This window comes from Parus major, chromosome 1A (genome assembly GCF_001522545.3).
Source record: "Parus major isolate Abel chromosome 1A, Parus_major1.1, whole genome shotgun sequence".
Classification (NCBI taxonomy): Eukaryota; Metazoa; Chordata; class Aves; order Passeriformes; family Paridae; genus Parus; species Parus major.
This window is the reverse complement of record NC_031773.1, coordinates 46661221-46685265: the sequence shown is the minus strand read 5'-3', so window position 1 is coordinate 46685265 and position 24045 is coordinate 46661221. Positions and strand designations below refer to the sequence as shown.

At 40.9% G+C, this 24045-nt stretch overlaps 2 protein-coding genes and 1 non-coding gene across 11 annotated transcripts in view; all 3 read right to left on the bottom strand.

Annotated features, from left to right (window-relative positions):
- Positions 1 to 2423: 2423 nt before the first annotated feature.
- On the bottom strand, positions 2424 to 2947 carry FMC1 (formation of mitochondrial complex V assembly factor 1 homolog). Its single transcript, XM_015627224.1, has 2 exons — positions 2771 to 2947; positions 2424 to 2679 (listed from the first exon to the last, which is right to left on the bottom strand). Exons 1-2 carry the CDS (start codon positions 2897 to 2899, stop codon positions 2485 to 2487), a joined length of 324 nt encoding a protein of 107 aa, XP_015482710.1. The 5' UTR covers positions 2900 to 2947; the 3' UTR covers positions 2424 to 2484.
- A 387-nt stretch (positions 2948 to 3334) lies between these two features.
- Positions 3335 to 3407, bottom strand: TRNAR-CCU. Its single transcript has one exon. It is a non-coding gene; the product is annotated as a tRNA-Arg (tRNA).
- Positions 3408 to 3808: 401 nt separating this feature from the next.
- The window catches only part of UBN2 (ubinuclein 2), a 51485-nt gene continuing 31248 nt past the window's right edge, over positions 3809 to 24045 (bottom strand). For 4 of the 9 annotated variants that reach the window (XM_033514564.1, XM_033514561.1, XM_033514566.1 and 1 more), the window contains 7 exons: positions 22674 to 22724; positions 21299 to 21341; positions 19099 to 20637; positions 16113 to 16196; positions 14865 to 15111; positions 14035 to 14124; positions 13220 to 13371 (listed from right to left, as the gene is read on the bottom strand). In XM_033514564.1, the coding sequence (XP_033370455.1) occupies positions 13268 to 13371; positions 14035 to 14124; positions 14865 to 15111; positions 16113 to 16196; positions 19099 to 20637; positions 21299 to 21341; positions 22674 to 22724 (2158 nt within the window). In that variant the 3' untranslated portion in view covers positions 13220 to 13267. Of the gene's footprint in view, positions 13067 to 13219; positions 13372 to 14034; positions 14125 to 14864; positions 15112 to 16112; positions 16197 to 16945; positions 18821 to 19098; positions 20638 to 21298; positions 21342 to 22673; positions 22725 to 24045 lie in introns of those variants that run through there. The other 5 variants (XM_033514562.1, XM_033514565.1, XM_033514563.1 and 2 more) reach the window with 5 other exon arrangements.

Sequence of the window (24045 nt, the reverse complement as noted above, 5' to 3'; positions counted from 1 at the left end):
GCCCCCGCCTGGCTTTCCCGGTGGGAAGCGGAGCGAGAAACTCGCCTCGCGCCGGACCCGGTGCCGCCGCCTCGCGCCCCCACACGCTCCCTTACTCCCGCTCCCTCCCTCGCCCGCCACGCGCGCGCGCCGGCGGGAACGGAAACCTGCGCGCACGCGCCCTGCACTTCTCCGTCTGCTCCGCGACGTCAGCGCGGACGGGCCTCGGCGCTCGCCCATTGGCCACGGCCTGCGCCGCTCGGCCAGTGACGCACCGCGCTGCGAGGCTCCCGATTGGGCCGCCGGGCTGGTCCCTTGGAGCCCGCTGATTGGCCAGGAAGGCCCGCGTGGCTGCCGTGACGTCACGGTCTCCGGGCCGGCGGCGGCGGCGGGCGGGGCCGGGTGCCGAGCAGGCCCCGGGAGCAGAGCGGGAGCATAACGCCCGTCTGGGGACAGTTCCTCTGGGGACAGTTCCTCTGGGAGTGCCGTGCGGCACCGCTGCAGCAGCCCTGCTTCTCCAAGGGCCCGCTGCAGCCGTGGTGAGACAAGTTACCGTAATACCCCGCTTACTGGAGAACCGCCCTTACAACTGAGGCTACCGCCATGTATGGCTGATAATTCAACTTAGAGGGCACCCAGATCCATTAAAAAAAAAAAAAAAAAAAAAAAAAAAAATCACGAATTTTACCCATTCTGATGTCTGCATTTTCTGACTCTCCCTTTGTCAACCGTTGTGTTGCCATCTAGTGCCCAAAACCCACACAAAGATCAGTTCTAATCGTCCACAAACGTCGTGTTCAAGGTTAACTCCATACGAGTGAAAAAAGGCAACACACAACCTCCCCTAACAATAACCCTGACACCCCAATTACCTGTATTTAAGAAAGACTTGCAGAGAAGATACTCTTCTGTAACACGCTCAGAAAAAGATTCTCTACCCAGTGACCTTCAGCTAATCAGTTATGTCCTGGCTTTGCTTTTTCTTTAAATTTGCTTTTGTTAGCCATCACTTTGGAATGAAGGCGAAGTAAATGGAAGAGACACCAATATTATATTTATTAGAACTGTCTGTTCAGTAACTTGGTATGCTTAGGGGAAATTGAGGAATTTTAGTGACTATTTACATCAACACTGTACACACTTTAGTTCCTTCTACTCTTTAAAGAGCATCTGTCTGGCCAAATTATCATTTTTTTCTTCTCTTATTTTTTTTCCCCTTCTCAAGCAATATACTATAGAATGCAGCATCTTTCATTAAATAACCCAGAACAAGCAGTGTGTCACAGCCATTTTCAGTGTGTGGTGACATCTCACAACTCTGATCTACTGAGCTGAAAATAGGTTGATACTTTCCCACCTGCTATAGCAACACTTTTTTTTAAAAAAAAATAAATCACTGTTTAATTAGTGAGACACTGTAAGACTTGCAAATTGGAATTTTGGTCAACAGAACCCTAAAACTTGTAGTTCACATCTTCTCTTACCTAAGCAGGGGATTAAACCATCTCCAAGTTTTAAATACAGGGGAAGGAAGAAGTAGACTTAGACAAACTAATTCTATTTGCAACACTTTTCTGACAGAACACTTTTTTCCCCCAGCAGTAAAAAAAACCCCAACAAACATACTCTTTTCTTAGAGTTGCTTCAAGCTTCTACCCAGGGAAACCTCACATTTTTAGCCATTGAAAGTCATTCTTGTTATAGATTTCTTACGTGTCTTGCATACAATTCAACACTCTTCTGTGAACAGCAACAACTCAAGACCTTATTTTATAAAAAGAAACTTGCCATTCCGGATTTGTGAGATGAGTGAGGAAACGCAGTCCTGTTTGTGTGCCTCGTGTGACTGGCTACAGTCAGTTCCCCTCAGCTTTTCTGAGATTCAGTGAGTGAGGGCAGCACAGGAAGCCGGCAGTGGCACAGTCTACTTCTCAGGGACACTTAGAAATATGTAACTCATTAAGAATTCATCTCTCTGAATCGTTACTGCTCACTCACCGCCATGGGAAAAAACCAAAATTATCTTTTAAGATGGAAGAAGTTTGTGTTACTGCAGTGCTCGCCAGAATCTACAGATGCTCCACAGAAGAGACCTTTGTTCTTGGGAGAGTAGGAAATTCCACATACACAGAATATGGCTGGAAAATATTTCAGTAAACACGGGATAAATTCTCTCACCTACCACTTTAGAATCACGTGGGGGAACCACGAACCCCTGCAACCTCTTAGACAAGCAGCTCAGCAGTGAAAACTGACATGTTTTTCCACCACAAGCAATCTGTCCGTCAACCCGCGGAAGGGTGCCCGCCGTCACACACATTCACAAGGACGAGACGGGCGTCTGGGAGGCCTGATAAAGGGAGAGAGGGTTGGTTGTTTCCAGTTATGCCTTTCACACCATAACCTAAAGCTGACAAACGGCACCTGCTGAAGAGCCCAGCCAATTCCAGTAGCTCTAGAATATTTATTTATTGAGGAATAAACACTGAACACGGCAGTCCCGTCTCAGCCCTTCCCTCCCGGCTGCTGAGGCAGTCTGAAGCCCACCAGTCCGGCGACCTCCTGGGGCGAGCGCTCGCCCCTGCCGTGGTACTCGCGGTGCAGGGCCTCGTGTTCCCGGACGCTGCGGAGCAGGCACAGGTAGGTGGCGGCCTGGAAGTGCAGCTCCTGCTGGGCCCGGCACAGCTTCTCGCTGGTCACCTGCGGGGAGCGGCGGTCAGGGCGGCCCCGAGGCCTCGCCAAGGCCCGGCGGCTGCCCGGTCAGGGGTGGGTAGGGGAAGCCCGCGCGTACCCGGTGCGCGCGGAAGGCCGCGAGCACGTGGCGATAGGCGGGACTGTCGCGATAGGAGCGGCCGGCGGCGTGGCGCAGCTCGCGCAAGAGCGCGCGCAGGGTGCGCAGCGGGGCTCCCAGCGCCGCCATCTTCCCACCCGCGCGCGGGCCCGCCAGCCAATCGAGCGCCGCCGCCGGGCCTCGCCCTCGCGCCCCGGCAGTGCGGGCAGTGGAGCGCCGAGCGAACGATCGCCTCCTCCTACTCTCTGCCGCCTTCCTCCGCCATTGCCATCGGCGCCGGGGCCGCCCTACGCCTCGCGCTGGGCTCTATGCTTTGTCGCCGGCCTGTGGTAACGGAGCCGGAGCACCGGGAGCCCTCCGAGAGGCGCATCATACGGCGGGAAATCGAGCTGGGCCGCGGGCGCGTGCCCGCGAGTTTCTGGGGTCTCTTTGCATAAAACGGGTTTCGGGTCCCGGGGGAGCCAGAAGGGGACGCCCACGAAGCAGCTTAGAAGCCACAGACCCGAAGCAGCTGGCGGCTCACAGGCACCCGGAGAAGTGGTGCGGCTCGAGGGCAAAAAAGTCCACCCCAGATGGGACTCGAACCCACAATCCCTGGCTTAGGAGGCCAATGCCTTATCCATTAGGCCACTGGGGCTGCCGCGAGAAGAAGATGTCCCTGTGCTTACTTATCCGCTGTCCCCGCCCTATTTCCTTTTATGGTGTGTGTTGGAGGCCGGTGATTGGGCAGCGCCGCCCGGTGCGGCTGCCGCGCGGCCCCCTGGGAGCCGGGGCCGGGCCGGGGTGCGCTCGCTCCAAGGCGTTGGGGGACTGCGCCTCGGCACTGCCCGGTCTGCCCACAGGGAAGCGCTCCCTTCTATACCGACCCTTTGGCGGTTTCGAAACGCTGGTCCTTGCACACAGTGTTACTCTTGCCCGGGTGGTTGGAGGCCCCCACCCTCAAAGCAGAAAAATCCGACAAAATACCCGAAGAGGGCCAACCCTTCAAGTGAAACCTTTTCCCATTTTTATTTTTGTGAGAAATCACAGACACAGGGGTAATATGTACATTCCTCTTTATTTAATACAGCACAGACACGTGACACATAAAAAAACAGAAAAGTACACTCATGAAAAAGCCTGTCGCAGTCAGGGACAGGGAACAGCTACGCCAAATTGAGTAAGGCTCCTACTGCAGAACAGGGGTCTGCTGGCAAGGGTGGATCCCAGAGCAAAGGCTGCTGCCAAAAAAAGCTTGCGCTCCTTTCAGGAAAGCAGAAAAGGGCAAGTCCCTTCCGGAACAGGTGAAGGCAGCGTTACCTGCAAGGTTCACAGGATACGAACCCCATAACCGTGTGTGGATCAGAGCACTGATAAAATGAAATGCTCTCCAGTTATTGTCACAGAGGGCCAATAGTCCTGACCTCTGAAAGCATTGGATTGCTCAGGGATAGGAAACCTGAGTACCTGGAAGGAGTGAAAATGTAAAGTAGTCACCCAGAAGAGAGTTAAAATTAGCCTCCCTGACAGGGCTCTGCTAGCCACAACCTGGAATGTGCAGGGAGGGAACTAACTGGCTTCCCACCTAACAAAAGACTAACAGCCATTAAACTGACCAGGACAATATACGCATTTGGAACTGACGCAGGCTTTTGAGGCAGCAGCTTCTTCCTTTTCCTGCTTCAGTTCAGGATGGAGATAAAGCAGGCACCAGTTCCTCTGGCAAAGAGCCTTACACACTTTTAAAAAATTAAAATACAAAAAAGGGAGACAGGTGTATTTACAAAATCCATGGCTGGTACAGTACATCATTTTTAAGACACACTAAATGCTACAATCTTTCAGGTCCTGAGATTATTACAAAAAAAAGAAACCAACAAACAAACAAACAAAAAAACAAACCCCCAAATAAAACAAAAACATACCCCAATAACTCAAAACTTGTGTTCAGGTCCAGTTTTAAAAGGAGAGAGGAAAGAAACCACACATTTAAAACAGTATCCCTTGAAGTTACTGGAACACACCTCCCTAAAAACTCCAAATGAAAGTGGTGCTTGCCACCCAAATGTAGCTGCATTTGGTTGTTCAGGCTTGTAGTCACAAGAAGGGAGCATTTCACGGGGCAGTTTCCCTGGAGAGCTCATCAGGTAAGCACAAGGATGTTGGGATCCTCTCTCCATCGCTAAGCCCCTATGATCCGGAACGCGCGAGTGTTAAAAGGAGGAAGGTGACCTTGTACAAATTCATGCTGGGCTGAGTAAAGCATCACAGGAATCACCAACTTGAACAGGTTAGCCATCTCATAGTAACTGTGCTCTCCTCTGTTTGAAGCCAAGGAATGCAAAGAATTCTAGCTGTGATTTAACACGAATTAGTTACGAATTAGAAACAAAAAAAACTCATCCAACTTTGTTCTGAGCTCCCCACTGAAAGGCAGCAAAGCAGTTTCTCAGCCCTTCATCGTCTGGGGAATCACAGCGAGTTAGGTAGAATTAAACTGGCTATATCCAAACTTGCTAAAATATATATATATTAAAAGTGACACCAAACAAAGGACATGGAGGCCTAAGTGCTGTTGAGGGGATGATCCCCATTGCCTTTAGCTGTGCAGGGCACTCTTCTTCACTGACCCTCTTTTATCAGGCTGGCCTAAAGGGACTTGTACCCACGCTTGTTTTTTTTTTTTCCCCAATGAAGTATTCTGAACATAGAGATTTTGTATCATCAGAAGTTATGATCACAGATGCCCTTTTATTACAAACACCTGACCTTAAACTAGAGAATGGGAACTTTTTAAGGATTACTCATTAAATGCTTCTAACTCTCAGTAAAAGACTACAAGAGACAAACCACATTAACAAGGATACTAGTTTAACTGCTAAAATATAGCACTCCTCAGTAGACTTTTGGGGGGTAAAAAGCAGTAGTTAATTTTGTTGCTTTTTTTTTTTTTTCAACAGTAGTCCAAAAATAAAATTTCTCCATCTACTTCCAGTACAGATCTTGATAACTATGCAAGAACATGGTACTAATTGCTACATGATGGAATCACCGGCAATAAAACACACACTACAGTTCTCATCTCTGAGCTAAATTGTTATTTGTAGTTACATACAACAAGACTAAAAGACCAGTGAGAAATACCTGGGGACTGTGATTTAGTTTTTATTTAGCTGGTAACTCCCCTTGTTTAGAAGCAACTTCATTTCAGTGAGAAATTAACTTAATTCACTTCTGATGCTGGAAAGAAACCTGGGATGTCTCATCAGTTCCTTCCCAAATCCAATCTGTACATTAAAAAATATTTCTGCAGCTTCTTAATCCAATTGTGAGAGCTGAATATTCTAAAAAACTCTCAGACTAAAACCTGTCACACAAAGTGATTTTAACTTCCCTCTCAAGCAACTTCATTACACTTGACACTACATGTTGCACCAGTGAAAGGGTTTCTTTTTTAAAATACAGTTTTTTTTTTTCATCTTAGCAAAAAGTTCTGCACTACAGACATTCAAAAATACTACATTTTCTTTGGGTAAAATTTCAATGTGTTAGGGGTAGCTGGGGAAAGGAATGCATGTAACACTGAAACACATAAATACTTATCTGCATAGTTGATATTAGTGACTATTAATCAAACTAAGGCCTTATCTGGAAAAAGCTGAGAACACAAGAAAGTTTCTTCCCTCACTCTGGTGAAATCTGCTAGGTCTCATTGAAGCTCTGTCTGCCTCAGCAACTGCTCAGTTTGGCCTATGATATTGGCATCTCCTGACTGGTTTTGGTGGATTCTCTCCCACTCTTTTTCTCTTGGTAATAGACAGTAGCAAATACGACTACTGATAAAATGCATCTGCACATTGCTAGGAAGTAACAAAAAAAATCCTTTTAGCATTGTGCATGACAGGAGCCAAACGTAATGTACACTGCTTGGCTGGGATTAGTTCACCATAATGAAAACCTTAGCAGCTAATGGTTATTGTTTAAGCAGGAGATGACAACAATGGAAGAGACCAAAATACACTTCTAGATACAAAACATGATTGTGTGTTTGGGGTAGAACTACAGCTGTCAAAAATGGCTACAAAAATGGCCTATATCCTTGACTACTGACAAGATTAGCACAGTTTTACTTAACAGTGTGCAAGTACAGTTGCAGGGAATCTTTGTACTTCCCCAGTTTTGGGCCAGTTCCAGGCCAGGTTGACCTCTCAGCATAACTCACAGCAGCACCAGGGCTTTCTAGAGCCCCAAAAGGCTATTACAGCAGCAAGGGATCACTGCATCATAGAAAAAGGATGATGAAGCCCCACCAGAAGTTTCTATAAGCAAAGCATTCCCCTACACAACAGTTATCTTTCCAGTGGCCTGGTAAGCATACTTCTGGCTGCTTATTTTGGCAGTGATTTCTTAAACAGTAGACAGAGTTTACACCAGTTGCATCTGTTAAAGACTGCAACAGTCAGCCATCATCACCAGCTGTAGATTCCTCATCCCACAGATCAGCCTAGGATGAAGAGCATGTATGTTCAAAAGGAATTAATCAATGTAATTGGTGAATGTGGTAAACTTCACTGAAGTAACTTCACTGATGCACTTAAGACAGATTAAGAAGCCCCCTCAACTACCACTCCAACTGGCTGAGCTACCAGCACTAGTCCTGTCTTTGACTGGCACCATAAGATTGGTAGGAGAAATCCTATTATGGCCTAATTCACGTAACAGATTAACCCAAGCATGCAATGACAAGCCAAGAACTGAGTTAGGTTATTCTCTGCCACAGGAACATATTTGGTACTGTATTTTCTGTTTTCCACACTGGTTCTCCACCCATGAAACACTCCTCCAACTCTGTAAAATAAATGCTTCCTTTTCGTATTGCAACTCAAAATTAGATCTTCCCTTGGGGAAGCAGATCGCAGAACTAGAACAGTCTGGTGATGCATATGCATGTTACCTTAAGTTTAGCACTTGGTGCACAAGTGAATTGCTAATTTCAGGTATTCACGTTTATAATAATCATAAGTTAGATAGATCCTGGCACAAAGCTGTTAAAATCACTAGATCATCTATTGCAGATATCTAATTCTGTCTGAGAACAAGGAAACAAGCACAGATACTATTATGAGGGTTTATCTGCAGCTAAGAACACATGAACTTACTGTTCACTATAGTAAGAGAAGAAACCACTAATGAAATCTCAAATTGAGAAGTACAACTAGAAAAGTATGTCATGGTGAGTGACTTAGGCAGCATGTGAAGCATAGCTAGCTTTAAACTTAATTAGCAGCTGCACTCTTGGCAGGTTTTACTAAATTCCTTCTTAGATAGGATGTATGGTGGAAAGTGTCAACTTTGGTAAGTATGAGAATCCTTGCAGTAACTGGTATCAAGCAGATATGACCAGCTGCACACAAGATTCTTGCAGTCAATCTCAATTCAAATATGTTGCAAGCTGCTATTTTAACTTTATTTAAGCCCCAGCTCCTTGGGCTGTCAGCCACACATCTCTGCCTCAGACTCGGTGATTGTGTGAAGCAGTCCAGTAATTGATAAGGTTGCCAAACAGGGCCCATAATGTTTTACTCATGACCTAATTAAGAAACAAATTCAAAACCTTCAGAGAAAAATGCAAGAAGTTTCATTCCCATTAGCCACTTCCTTTCTCTCATGCACCTTTATGCACACTCATGCACACACTCTTTTATTGTACTGCCATCTTTGCACAAACGTTCAACCTTGAAGTAGCATTGAACAGAGCCAGGAGAATGGAGAAGGATGAACAGGTTTCAGGAATATTGCTTGTGTGTGTGTGCACGTGTGTGCGTGTCAGAGAGAATGCACAAGCACACAGAACCAATGCCACAGTACAGCAGCTATGAAGTTACACACATTACACACTTGGGTTTGTTTTTTTCTTTACAAAAGGGAAAAAAATAGTGTAACAGCATAAAGCCATCTTGGCAAGCTTAAGATTTTCCACCAAAATGCTTCCCAGCACTTCAGGATCTCTGAGGAAAGCTTAAAGAGGGTAGGGAAACAAAATTAAAAAAAAAAAAGGCACTTAAAAAAAGGACAAAGGCCTGAATCAAGTAAGTCATGAAAGGTAACAGCCATTTCACCAGAGCTTGGACCAATCAAAGTCTACCAACCTTTTTTAAAATTTCTATAAAATTAAAATTGCATAAAGTGTTAATTAATCAGTTGTTTACCTAATGCTTTAACCGTCTGGTTCATTTTATGAAAAAAACAAACAAAAACAAAACAAGTAACAAGCCCAAACAAAAAAACCAAGTGTCCCTTTAATGTTTTTTTCCCCCCGGTTCAGCAAAAGATGAAAGTTAGGTGTGGGAGGAAGCCTTCCACAGTTTGGCTTGGCTGTAGGTTTTTCCTGCAATGCCATCTTCAAAAAAATCCAGAACAAAAGCAGAAGAGGGACCACTGTGCTTTCACCAATTCACTCAAAACCAAATAAAAATATTAAAACAAAAAACCCATCAACCCAAACACCCGAATGATTCTAATCCAACTGTGGGCAAAAACTAATCAAAAGAAAACAAAACAAAAAAAAAATATCTGTAAACTAGATTAAAAATCTTCTAATAAATACAGCCAAAAGTTCATTTTACGAATGTAGCAGCAAATGTGATAAAGTTAGTTGGAGTCCAGCGTGACTCCCAGAGGGTTACTGGTTCGCACAACTGATGGCAGCTTGGGAGAGTTGCAGAGTTCTTTGTTTTCATGTCCTCAAGTTCTTGCACCAAGTGGAGAAGGAGTGTGGAGGAAGGGTCAGGTGATGGGACTGCAGGAAGGAACAGGCTTTTAGCACCTGTTCCACCCCTAAATCCGTGCATCAGACAACTTTGATCTTATTGAAACACAAAGCAGAACCCAAGTAATTAAAAGTTACTTCTGATTAGCAGAAAACAGATGTGAAACCCACAGCATCCGCACTCGTGACTCAGTTGATCAGCATTTAGACATGTTTCTCAAATCAACAGAGAAGGCTGGACAAAGTGAGGCCATTTGTGTCTTGGAATGGGAGAACACTGCAGTTATAGTCCAAGGTATCAGGAAACTCTGCAGCCTGTTTTTCATCTAGCCTGCCTTCTTTCTTTGCAAGAGTCTCTAATGATTTAAAATAGCTACCATGGTTTTTGGGACTTTGGATCATGTAGCAGGGAATTCTACCCAGACAGTTTCAACATCTAAAACCTATGTTTGAAGTTATTGCTTGCATTTGTTTGGGGCTTTCAGAGAGCTTGACATGTTAGCTCATATACAGTCCCCAAACCAAGTTCAGCCCTGCTGCCTGGAAAAGACAGCTCTGCTTGGCTTTCTTATTGCTTGTGAATACTGAGGGTTTATTTAGTATGTACAACTACAGTTTATTTATTAACAAAGGCCCTTAAAAAGTAGTAAAAACCTGGGCAGGGGGTGAGGTGGAGGGGGAATGTCTTCAGAAGAGGTGCTGTGCAGAAAGTAGTAAAACATTAACCTAATTTTGCATTTGAACGTTGCAGTAATCTTCCCCATCCTGTCTATGGTACCTGCAAAGGTCTCTAGGAACCACCTTTTCAGTTCTTTTGATTTGGCCTTGCTAGGCTTAAGCAGGGAGAATAGAAAACAGCGAGTAAAGGATCCCCCACCCCCAATGTGGTTCATTCAAATGCACTCAGGAGAGTAATAACTAACAGGAGTGTGATGACTGAAAACAGTTACCTGCTGCTGGGGGCGGGGGGGTTGTTTGAACTGATTCACAAACAATGGATGGTCATGTTTATTTTCATCATCCTAGTATCTATTTCCACAATAAGTATTAGTTTACTTGTTTCCCAAGTCTGAGAAGCTCAATAGGACATAGAGGCAGGACTATTCCTACCCTCAAGACTGAGAGAATACTCTTCAACTGAAGATGAAGCATACTTCCAGGAAGAAAGGAATATTGAAAGGGAATTTGTGCTGTAGATATAAAGGACTCCAAGTCTCCCAGTCTAAAATTTCAGTAAGTATGAAGACAAAAGATGACAATTTGAATGGGATGCCTTGATGAGGAAAACACAGAAGAGGTAGAACTCTCTTAGGACAGGGTCCTTTAAATATATTGCTGCCCAAGGGCTCACTGCTGCAACTCCCTTAGCTACATGCATCATTAAAGTTCTCAGGTTTGACACAGTTCAGAGAATTAACATCCTGCCAGAACTGTTAGACCTCAAAAAACAAAAGTTGTCTTCCTTCAACCCTTCCTGAAAAAAAGAAAAAAATATCAGATGAAGCTTGCACTCTAAATAGTTTATGGTATTTTGACAGAATTTGTGCAGTATTAATGCCAGGGTCTCCATAGCTGTATGTGTTTCAACTCTAAACCAGGATGGAGATGCAAGCTTATCTGATCAACACACCATATACAAAACATTAGCGCCAGCTAAAAAGCGTTTAATTGGCAGATGCTGTGGAGTGAAACTTATGAACTAATGGATCTTAAACCAATCTGTCTTTCACAGAAGTGTTGTGCAAAAACATTTATTGCTGAGCTCAACCCAACATTTTTATACTAAATACACAATATATATTATTTTAAATTTATGTATATATATTTATATAAAATTAAAATGAGCTCTAAATAGAAAAGAAATTGTTGCCTGATCTAAGAAAAAATAAATCACATGTAAAAGAAACCTGCAAGCTCTAAGTTATCTAGCAAAAAACATTGAAGATTCATTATTCAGGGGTCAAAGTCTCTCTAAAAGGTGTGAGATAACCAGTAGTGTCTGGTTCAATCTCAAGTCAAACTACCAGAAAAACTATTTACTAAGAATTTCAGCATCTCTGGTCAAAGGAATGTTTCAGGGTTGAAGGAGAAGGGCATCATACTGGTTTATTTGCTCCTTTTCTTTATGACTTACTTAGTCATAAATAATTTTATGTTTCTGCCATTCTCACTTTTTATCCGACAGCACAAGGGACTCAACACCAAAGTTCTGTCCTAGTGTCAAAAGTGCAACATGTGCCAGATGCTTCCTAATCTTACATGTGAACTGGTTGATGTATTGCTATCAAAGAAAAAAAAGAAACCAAAACAACAAAGCCAGCTCTGCAGTCTTGCGCTACCATGTAAAAAAGAGTTCAGGTCAAACTCCCCAGGCCAGCAGGGGCTGGAAATGCTGGAGACAACCCATTCAGCCCCCAGAAGAGAAGGCACCTCTGGTCGCTTTTGAACGACTCTTCTTTGGCTAATGCCTGAAGCAGTATTAATTTGACTCTGGAATAGGTCACAATCAGCTTTCTTTAACTAGCAAATCAATATAATGCATGGCTTTTGGGAGGAGTAAGATAAAAGATGAAGCCTGAGAATGAGAAAAGAACTGGTTGTGATTTATGAAAGACATGAATAGACTATCTTTTCAGTAGCAAATAAGCACAAGATAAAAAGTTTAACAAAAGGAAATACTGAAACATTAGTGTGATTTAAAAATGTGGGAAAGAAATGCTAGTCTGACCAATAAAATGTGGGTTTCTTTTCATGTGAATGAATTTTCATCCCCTTCCTCCCTTAAATAAGAACTTTTGTACTTAAAAAAACCCTGAAAATTAATCAAAACAAATAGTCTGTGTCTCACATATTGATGTACCAGATCTGTTTTTGAAGACAATTCTCTATTGAGACTGCATACATCTGTAGGCTCCCTAAAGCCAAACAGCCTTCTAAAGCTGGATAAATGCCCATTATCAGAAACTGCTTTTGTCTAAAGTTTTAATTATAATGCAAAGTATCCCAGCACCATCTCTATTCTACATAACCTTTGGTCCACAACCGTATAGTACACTCAGGACCTACACATAATCTTACACTGGGCACTTTGGGCACTAAGGATGAATCCACCTTATGCGATGAATGGAGAAACCTATTCTAGCTCCTTTCACCATTTCCACTTTTCATTGGACTTCATCCAGAAACAAAATGTTGGTGCTGCTGTGGGTTTGACGATCAATTTCTTTTAAGAGCCAATCAGAGCAGATAAAAAAGGTTGTTTCTTTAGGCAATATCAAACTGTGACCAGTCTGCATGACCAGGAGGACCAGTCCTCCTTTTCCTTCTCTCTTTGATCAAGTATTTTTTTATTTTTCTTCTTCCTCTCACCACAGTGCTTAGGATCAGAATATGTAAACATTGACAGAAACAGCAGCCCTGTGACAATAAGCACTTTCCCAACTGGGCAGATTCTGTCAGCCAACCAGAACTGCTTCAGCTCCCTTGCTCGTCCAGAAGTCACTGGTTTTTCCGCTGTAACTTAGTGTCCCCTTTACTTTGGCCTCCATCTGTAGTTGAGACACAGAAACAAAAGGGAAGAATAAAAGCATGAGTGAACTTTTGTTTTTGTAACTTACAGTAGGAGAGATGGGAATTTGGCAGGTTCAGCTTTAGCATCACCAAAAAGTATATTGTTTTTACTGAGTGAAAGACTTGGCATCTTCTCTGTAGTTCATTTATTAGAAATAGCGTTGTTGAAATCTGATGTATCAAGCTTCATACCAAAACACTGCCCAATTTTTTTGGTACTGAGAACTCTCAAACGAAGAACGCCCTCCAAGCCACTGCCATCTTTCCCATTCCTTCTCCTGGCCTGCAGAAAGCACACTATGAGTGACAAAGGTGTACACTCTAAACTGTGTATTCTAAAGCTTTCTGAAAATTTTCCTGCTCTAAGCCTTACAAATAGAAAAATAAAATCTACTGCTTCAAGTTTCCCTTCTCAATCAAAATATGCAACCCCTATCAAGCATAGAATTCCCAAGGTAAGCAGATATTCCATTAAGAAACCATCCCACCATTCACATGTGAATATACTCTTTTAAGAAACATGAAAAAAGCTTTTAGCTTGAAGGTCAGTTCTTCCTTCAGAGAGGAAATGAAAATTTTTAGTGGATAAACTTTATATGCCTGTAAACAAATCGTGTTAGTGTCCAGCAAGTACTATTCCTTTTTTCCCCACCAGTTGAATTTGTACACTTCAGTTTCTAGAATTGCTGCAGGTAAGTACTGGAATTTTTGATTTTTTTTTGTTCCTGACCTTGAAGAGAAATAGGGGGAAAAAAAATCATTCAGGTTCCAAAAATACTGCTAAAATAGTGTAAGTTCTGCCAGCTGCTCCCAAAGTTTGTCTCTATGTTATATCTTCTCTAAACTAAACACTGGTTTTATACATTATATTTCAGTCTAAGGCAGAAATCTGACTTTTAAGTTAAAATAAGTTAAAAATAAGTAATAAGAAATATATCTTTACTACCTGTGTAAGCTTGCTGCAAGTGAGCAGGCAGAGGTGAGTGAGACAGCGTTGCTGCATGCTGAGCACCTGGCTGTAAACCCTTCAGTAAGTCTGGGGGGGAAATAAGGAGAACAAAGATAAAAAATAAATCTTAAGGAGAAAGGCAGTTTCCGTGAAATGAGTTTTTGTAGTGTAGCTGTAGTAGCAGGCTTATCTCCAAAATAAAGAATAAATAACTAATAGCACTCTGATGGCTGGAATAAGTCAACAGAGACAAACTTATTCAAATATAGTTAGTCAAAAGTCAGAGCAAGGAACATGGCCTTACTACTGGGATGCAACACTTCATATCATTTTGTTTGGAAGAAAAACCAGTATTTTACATGGCTTAAGAACATAAATACCTTCTTTATAAGCAATCATATAAAGTAAATGCCATCTTGGTTGATAATTCTTCCTAAGAGAGCTGTTTGATATCTGAGATATTGAGATATTGAGTTATTGAGTTACGGCTACTTTTAGGAATCACCATATTAAGTCTCTTATTTCAACTAAGACAGTTGAAAACTTTTTTCTAAAACTAAGGTATTAGAAGTTAACCCCAAAAAAGTACATTCAAAACTAAACACATACTGTGACTATAACAATGAAGTTAAGCTTATCAAAGGTGATTTATATCACTTAGGTAATTATGTAAAGAAAGTTTTTATCTGTGAAGGAAAGCTATTTACAGTCCTGTAGGGATTTTCATGAACCAAATCTGAGTGTCTCAGGACTTTATTGCTTCCCTACTCAATTTCCATTTTAAGGAGGCATCTTTCCTTATAGCACAGTGTCATAATTCCACTCACTCTGAGTTAGGTTGTGGTGGAAAGCCGCTGAGGTAGATCCCGAGGTGGTTGTCGCTCCAGCTGTGTCCGTCCCAAAGCCAAGCAGCTCCAAGGGAAACTGGAAGGGCACAGTCACAGGAACAAGGCCACCCAGCATCCCAAAAGGAGTTAATGGTGTAGACGTCACGTTCTGACTGGTTACAGACAGGGGTGATGCCATGAGAGTCAGAGGTGAGGCGTTAGCCAGTAACGATGCTCCTGCTGTTGACTATGCAATAAGAAAAAGAAAAAAAAGAGCAGTACTTCAAGATTTTTAAATATTTTAATTGTATTCTTCACGGGTATAAAAATCAACTATTCCCTGTTAAGTGTTGCTCTGTTGAGAAGTATATTAAACTATTAATAAATATCCACTTATCCACCTAGGAAGCCTTCCCTGCGTTCATTTGCTAAGCAAGCACAGTTATACTGCAGATTCAGACATAACAGTTCATCTATCATGTTTTTCTCATTAGCCTTACAGGTAATTTCCTTGATCTCCTTTCTAATTATGCACTGGTCTACAGTCACAATGTAATGCAATATCCTCTATTAGATTAATAATATGAAATTATCCAATGTAGAGCTGAAGTTCTTTAGAAGTACAGTATTACACCTCCCCCCTTTCCAAATCTGGGTCTTAACATTATTTCTAAAATGGTTGCAGAGAAACAATAAATTCTGAAAATTAAGATTCATATGTAAGGATCCCCAAACTTAACAAGTCAGGTTAGCAAAATGCATGCATACACACATACATACGTATGTAGAGGTGTGCTTGTTAATGTCAGAGAAAAAGGAAAAAAGCAAAGTAAAATAATCTCTTCACTCTAAATGTCAAAATGAAGTTAAATTCACTGCAGTTTTAAAATTAAAATGCAAGATTAGTCAGAACATTTTAGCTACAACAGCTCCCAAATCGCATTAACTCCTCTAACATTATATCAGCTCATTATTAACACTTTCTTTCACTACATATACAGTAATTTTATATGCTAATGTTAAATTCTCTAATTATCTACTACAAAACAGTTAGTATAGAAAGCACTTTGAACCAGACTCAACTCAGATATTGCAGTTATTTGAATTAAAAAGACTCAGACAGAATAGGATTTCAAATCTGTGCATTTTTACAAGCCTCAACTAAACCCAAACCTTAAATTTATTTTAATAAACACATGAGCTTAAAATGAAAACGACATTTCACTGAATTCTGTAGTAACAACTTACAGGAAAAGCAAAGTGATGAAATCTCCTAGCATGGATAAAGTTTTTATTACCAGTTTTGGTCTTAAGATGTTCCGATGAAAGCAGCTAAAGAAAGGACAGTTGCTTATGAGAAAACACAGTATTTTAAAACAGTGGCCCTGTAAAGGGTATTTACCTACACATGATGTTCCTAGTAAGTGTTTATATTATAAACACTTAATATAAACATTATCTTAATGTCATCTTAAAGGTACCAACTTCTACAACATACTCTCCCCCACAAGTAAAAAAAATAAAAAAATAATGAAAAGTATCAGCATAGTATTATTCTCTTTTGCCTTTAAAAGTACTAATTTCATAAAAAGCTTATGTACAAAAAAATGACAACTGTTCATTACTTATGTAATCTAGTAAAGGGCAAAAAAATAAAAGCCATACAGTAATGTTTTACAACTGTGAATTTGTAAAATGCCTGAAAACAGAAACTTTGTAAAGTACTCTGCCAAGATCTTGCTTGCTTACTCAAAAAGGAGGAGAGAGTACTGTGAAGAAAAGAGCTACAGAGCATGCCCTAAAGGAACTGCAGTACAGATGTTTCTATTTCACTCTTGTACATGAGTTCTTAAAAGAACTGGTCATGTAGATCTGAGTCATTCAGATCTTTAGAAGTCTAAGCCAGATTCTGCTCAAGTACTAAGGGTAGGTAGATCTTTTTAAGGGAATTACACATGTACTCTTTGGCTTTGTGTCCTTAAGATGTAACTTTCTGTGAGGCTTCAGCAGGTATAAACTTGTATTCTGGTAAATAATTGTGTCAATCAGAAGTGGAAAGGAGGGAAACAATTCTTGGAAGCTTCCTAGTTAAGAACACCTTTATTATCACATTAAATCATCTTGTATCTTTAATGTAAGTAGACCAGAATATTAAAATGAGCAATGCAGGTACCATTCTCATCTTCTAATAACATCTCAAATAGGAATTAAATCCCTAAGGCTTTAAAGGAAATGAGATTCAGTCTTATGTGAAGTTTTAAGAGGAATAACTTAAGTTCTTAGTACATTGTACCTAACAACTAGTCTAGAACTGATGTTGGTTCAGCAGCCTTTAGACCTTTATAGCTAAATAAAAACCTCTGTGATCACAAATCTGTTCCCCTTTAGTGTACTTGAACTGGGAGGTAATTAAATTCTAATCTTTCTCTGAATGTACTCCACTGACCAAGCTTCACAGTGCACAGCAGCAACAGCCTTATTCCATGGTTTATCTTCTTTGATTTCTTTCATAGTGTTCTTCTGAACCATTTTTAGGTTATCAAAGTAATTTCTGAAGTGTCAAAAAAACCCATATGGAAGGTCTCAATAATTATTTTAGTGACATCATATGCCACTCAGTACTTCTAGCTGATTTGCCCCTTTCTATATATCAACACACCTTATTTTGCTGTATTATAGTATGGACTCATGTTGCTTGATTATTCACCACACACCCCACACTTGAGTGCTCTTCAGTAGTACTGTGGCCAAAATATATTTCATTACTCAGGTGATCAGTGTTTCTAACAAAAAAATTACATGCCTTCAACTACAGGTACAAAATTCATCTCATCATCCAACACAACACTACTTATTTCCCTTCTCCATCATCTTTAAGCACTACCACACCCATTTCACATTTTGTTCTACATCATAGCGATTGCATCCACTGGATTCTGCTGACTGCACCAGGAAGAAACAACTCTCTTCCCAGTCCATTCATTGTAGCCCCTTTTGTCTCCTCCAGGCACCTTCCAGAGTACTCAAACTGCACTGTACTTGGTTCAGCTCTTCTCCAGATGTTATGTGATATAATGTGGTACCTCAGTGGCCTGTACACAGCATACAGGTTGTGGATTTTTTCTCCATTCAAAGCACCCAGAATAAGTGAATGCTGTGTCAGAGCCTGCCAGACTTTTATTACTGACTGTTTTAGTACAGTAGGATGAAAGACCATAGAAGTGTTTTGTAAAAATCATCTTCCTCCTGTTATTCAGCTGCATTAGGAAGAATTTGATGGCAAACTAAAAGATTATAAAATATTGCCAGAATTTGAGTATACATCACTCCCATGCAACAGCAATGTACACTGTTCAGAATAATACAAAGTTTTTCATTTGCTGTATACCAAATGTAATTTACAGCAATACTGCTTTTCTTAAGTATTAATGACTTCAGCATAGAGAACACTAGAGATAGGAAAGCACCAAATCATCTCAGTAATTAAGCATTCCCAGTAAGAAGAACACAAGCTGGGAAAGCAAGTTGTCTTCTGGGTAAATAATAGGTTTATATGTTTTAGAACAACAGTATTTTCAAATTATTTGTCTTGTTTGATTTGTCTTATCTCTAGTGTTAGTATAAGCTTTTATTTTCTAGGGTATTTATATATTAATGGGGTGTCTCATTCAGTTTGACTAGATCCTACAGAACAAAATACATAGTCACAAATACAAAAGCAAAGCCCTTGCAAGTGCTAATTACAATTACAGGTCTTGAATTACAGTCAACCACATGCAACTGAACTCTAGTTTTGCAGTTAATCATGAAGCCTGACAACAAACATACGAAGACACCTTTTACATGACCACCATCATTACAAATATGTCAATATGAGAGAATTCACAAATCAAATAATGCAAGTAAATACTACATCCACTGAGAATATGGTCACACAAAGCTTACCTTTTCTAGTGCTGTTAAAAGAAAAAAAGTGAATTCTGTTCCACAGTATAGACCAACAAACAGTTTACAGTGAGGATTTGCTCCACACTGATCCTGGCATTCCACATCAGCTGGAAATACACATTCTTTAGTGTGAAATAGTTTCATCAGTATCAGCATTATGCTTAAAATGGTAAAAAATTAAATTTATGACATTTACAAATCAAGATAAAATATAGTAAGAATGTTTACAAAATAAGTGTGATAAACATTTACGTAAGGCTCAAATGTAAACTCGTTAGATGCGTACCTGCACGCTGGCTGCTACAACTGGAGACCCTGAGGCAGAAGATGGTCTGTGTGGAGTTGACAACTGTTTAGTAGCACCCTGTGTTCCACTTCCTGCTCCCCCAGACAGACTAGTCCTACTAGCTCCACTTGAGTTAAGGTTACTGCCTCTGCTGGCAGGTACATTCATTCCAACTCCACCCAGATTATTTTTACCAACAGTTCCAGAAGGAGAAGAGTTGGGCAATTTTGAAGAAGCCTGAGGGTTTTTTGCAGGCTGAAGGCCTGAGGTGCGATTAGAAGACAGCAAATTCACTGTGGGAGACTGCCTGCTGATATTTACACCACTGGTCTGTTTATGAAGGGGGTTGTTGCTGGAGTGACTACTCTGGGAAACTAGTGCACTTGAACTGGAAGAACTGGGTGTTGTTGCAGGCCTGGGGGATGAGGTGGACTTAGATGAAAATTTAGGTGATGCATTTGGCTTGGGTGTCACAGAGGGCTTAGATGAAGTGGGCTTGGGAGAAGCAGCAGGTTTGGGAGAGGCAGCCATGGAGAAGGGAGGCTTGAAACCCTGGGAAGAAACTTGTGACACCATAGCCTTGGCTAAATAGTTACTAGAGGTAGAGGTGCTGGATGTTGTCCGAGAAACCAGTGGGTGAGACACTTGAGAGCCACTTCCGGATGAGGGATTAGACAAAGGCAGGCGATACACTACAGACTTATCTTGAGCCTTGATGACTGGTGACGAGCAAGAGAGTTTAGGATTACTACTCAATTTCACCACAGGATTGGTCTGTGATTTACTAATAGTTGCTTGTAAGGGAGATACATATTTCTGTTGTACAGCTGAATGCTGGTGCACCTTTGTCACTTGTGATGTTGAGGAAGTACCACCTTGAGCCTCAGCAGACGATACCAAGATATTAGCATCCTTGGTTCTTTGAGAGGAGGTGGAAATAGCTGCTTGAGTCTTAGAGGAAGAAACATGAGTCTGAGAAGAGGAGGAAGCAGCTTGGATCTGACTTGACCTCTGTAGTCCTTGTTGAAGTAGTTTGGCTGGCAAAGGCTCTAAGGAAACCTTGGGATTTTGAATTGAAGATCCAGCAATAAGGCCTGAAGAGATACCAGTGTGAACTAAGTCCTGGGGTTTCTTTGGTACTGGCCCTGTGTGACCAGCAATAAGACTTGATGAATGGGATGTTTGAGTGGGCTCTACTTTCTTGGAAGTTGCCAGAGGCAACTTACTCATAATGCTTGCTAGTTTCTCTTCCCTCAGCCCAGGGCGAGGTCTGGATGTTGGTGTGTCTATGGTGGACCCAAGAGGTGATCCCTTGGCACCATTATTGATAACTGCCAGAGCATCAGAAACAGAATCCAGTGAGGGTGGGTGGAAAGAGAGGTCCTCATCCAGTGAGTCATCCAAGCAGATCGTCTCTGGAGCTGCTGTGCAACTAGAGCTGGCTGGGGTGCACACAGCTGCACTGGAACTCAGTACAGCAGCACAACTTGAATTGACTGAAGACATACAAGTTTTCTGTTCTTTTTTTGGACTGGAGTCCTGAAAATGAAGGGATAGGAAACATCAGGTTTGGCAGTCTTTCTGAAATTGACTTAAGGTCATGTTAGCGTAATACTTTTATTCAGTAAATTCAGACAAGCCAAAGATCTACTGTTGAAATTCTCATATTAAGATATTTGTGATATCTAGGTGCTGGAGCCCTATGTGCTAATTCAGTATTTGGATTTAAAAATCTAGCACTGTTGCTCCACTTAACCAGAAGTGGTTAACTTAACCATATGGTGAAGAACAATCAATACTGAGCAGAATAGGGTAGCTAATCTGATCACTTAGTAAAACTGCCACTAAATTAAGACAACACCTGATCACATCAAATGAGGACCTCTATACTATGGTGTCCTTCCAACCACACTGTTTTCCGGTGTTGCCAAATTTAACACAAACTGGAAACACACAAAGCACACATTTAGAAATGTGAAACATGACTGGAACTAGTACCTCTTCATAGTCAATTTTCAATAGACTAATACAGCAGTATTTTGTACTACATTCTTTGAAATAATGCACCACCAAGTCAGTAAGCATTGCCGGACAGAACCCTTCTGCAAGAATTTTTCAGGATCAGAGGCAGAACCAGGTTGTACCAAATGGTCACATTGGACCATTAAGTATGTATTCAGATATCTTAATAGGCTTTTACCTTCACTTTGGGTTTAGGGGCCAGAATCACCTTCTTCTTTGCCCTAAAACAGAAGGGATAAATGTGAATCAGAAGACCAAAAAAACCACAAGGAATTTTCATTTTAAGTGTTACCCTAATTATATTCCAATAAATTAGAATGATGACTACAGGGGTCCAACTTTAATAATAAAACATCCTTGAAATGAAAAGTTGTTTGAAATACAGAGGGAAAGAAAAATAGCACACTATCAATTAATTTTCTGGCCATCTATCTCTATGCAAATTAATTTCAAAATCAACTCAATTTATGATATAACCTGACACATAGATCAGAATATATCTAGAGATCTGGTTTTATTTTTCTGATTTAGAGGAACTTCAAAATATCAATTAATTTCAACCTCTTAATATTACGAGTTTGTCTACTTAGCAAAGCTTTGTCTACACTGAAGTCTTCTAGAATAGTAATATAATTTCACTTTTTACATAGGCATTTTTGTCCCTGAGGAGGATGCTTCCTATTCTCATTTATTTCAAGCCAGATGAAAACAGTTGTTTGTTCCCCCCATAAAAGTGGTTTGTTGCTCATCAACTGTTAGAACAGTTTGTTCTAATTTGTTTGTTGCAAGAAGTAATTTAGGAAACTGACAGATTTTCTTCTGCAATGTACACAAACTGCAGTTATGCAAGTAAGGACAGCATTAAGGATTATTAGTTATTGGCTTCAACTTAAGAGGTTCAGCATTTCACACTTTATTTCTTCAAGAGCAATCAATAGATTTACATCATATAGGCAATTTTTGATGCTCTCCTAAGCAACTAGAAATGCACCTGGTTAAAAAAAGACTTTACTGTAGGTGGACCATGACTCAGTTTTGATGTGATGCAGAAAAATATCCTATGTTAATCATATTTATCACAAAAGTTGGAATTTATGTTAAAGTCATAACAATTTGAATTCTGACTGAATGTGGACAGCTCCTGAGAGGCACACAGTGTCTAAAAATGAAGAAGATAAAATCCCACTAAGATACACAGCCTTCTGGGATTAGAGACATTTTTGAGGAAAAGAAAACCAGGAAGTACTGCAGTCCGAGTTCAGTTTAATATGTCACAACTTAGGCAGTGCGTAATGCTTTGAGTAAAAGGTATTAATTCAAGAATTAATAACCCCTGGAGTTACCTAGCCACTTCACAAAATATAACGCCACAAGAACTTTACAGTTATATGCCTAAACTAAAGCATTAAAAAAGATTATAAACATCACTAAGTATCTTCATACAAATTCCAAAGTACCTCCCTTTCCTTCCCTCTGTCTAAAACAGATAGCAGGAAGATGAGAAAAGATGCTACGCACAACCTAAGGATCTTAGTTGTCACTATTGTACTCACGGAGCAGAAGTGAGGTGATTGTGAACACTTCGGCTTTCTTTAAAAAGCATCCTAAAAGAGTGGAGAGAAAAACATGAAATGATTCTACAGTGATAAACAGCATGTGACCGCCAAATACCCAAATATCCTTTGGTTTTTAGTACAGCCTTTGATTATCTGTCCCCAAGGGAGCTAATGATTACTTTGTATTGCTGTCATGGTATAGGTCTTGACATCCATAAATAGAAGAACCTAAAAAAAATGTAATAATCTGCATTTATGCTCAAAATACCTCAGTAAACAGCCAAGCAAAAATCAACATAAAATATTACTTCCTTCAATTGGACAGAAGAAATACACTTTAAATGCTCTGTCCTCAAAGACTAATGAAATATTTCAAATATAAAATAAAAGATTATTGTGTATACATATCCAGCACACTGATCATAGGCTTGGGTTTATGGTTATTCATCTCTTGTGGGGTTTTTTAAAGCACAGAAGATAGAAGTCAGAACACAGTAGCCAAGCTTGTTTCTAGTTTTCTTCAGTAATTTTAGTACTGAAAAAACTCAAGTAAAAGTGTGAAAGTTTAGGAAAAGAAAAACTTTAGACTATTGTATATCATTTCTTTGACTTCCGTTACACTGGACTTACACATATTACTACAGAGCCAAGGAATGGCAAGAGCCAGTATGACAAATCTCAACACTTCACATGCTTTTATTCAAATGTTTTCAGCTCCTGAGTTGCCAAGAGGAAAGTGAAAATGATTGGTGACCTGTATCTATCCTACAGCTTACTATTCAAATGCAGATACAAATAGACAATGGACATTTGGTCTTCCTTGTTTCCAGATAGGCAAACTAGGACAGACAATTCTCTTACAGCACTGCCATCACATTGACACTGACCGCATCATGAACAGCTGTCTAAACAAGAGCTTTTCACCACTCACAATACAACCTGCAGAGCTACAATTATTACAAAAAATTGAGTATCCAAGAATTTCATGTCATCTGGTAAGAAAACACTGACATCCTCTCATTACAGTTCAGGGCTTTACTTCTCAGGTCCTATTTCCAGCTACATTCTCACATTTTCTTCACCATACTAACCTCCAAATCTGTATTGCATTGTTCCATCAGAGACTACTGAAAGCCTATGAAGAAACATCATGGAGCAAAACCAGCATTCCTCATTACATGTTTAATGGGCCACCACCCAACCTATTCAGCTTCTCCAGAATATTTCCCTCTTCAACTCCTTCTTGGTGCTTTATCCACTCCTTAATCTTTTCAATTTGGAAATGAAAATTCAAAATTAATCACAGGCCCAAGTAGTTTGTAGCATCATCCTTCAAGGCTGAAGACAAAATTTTAAGGCTATCAAAGGA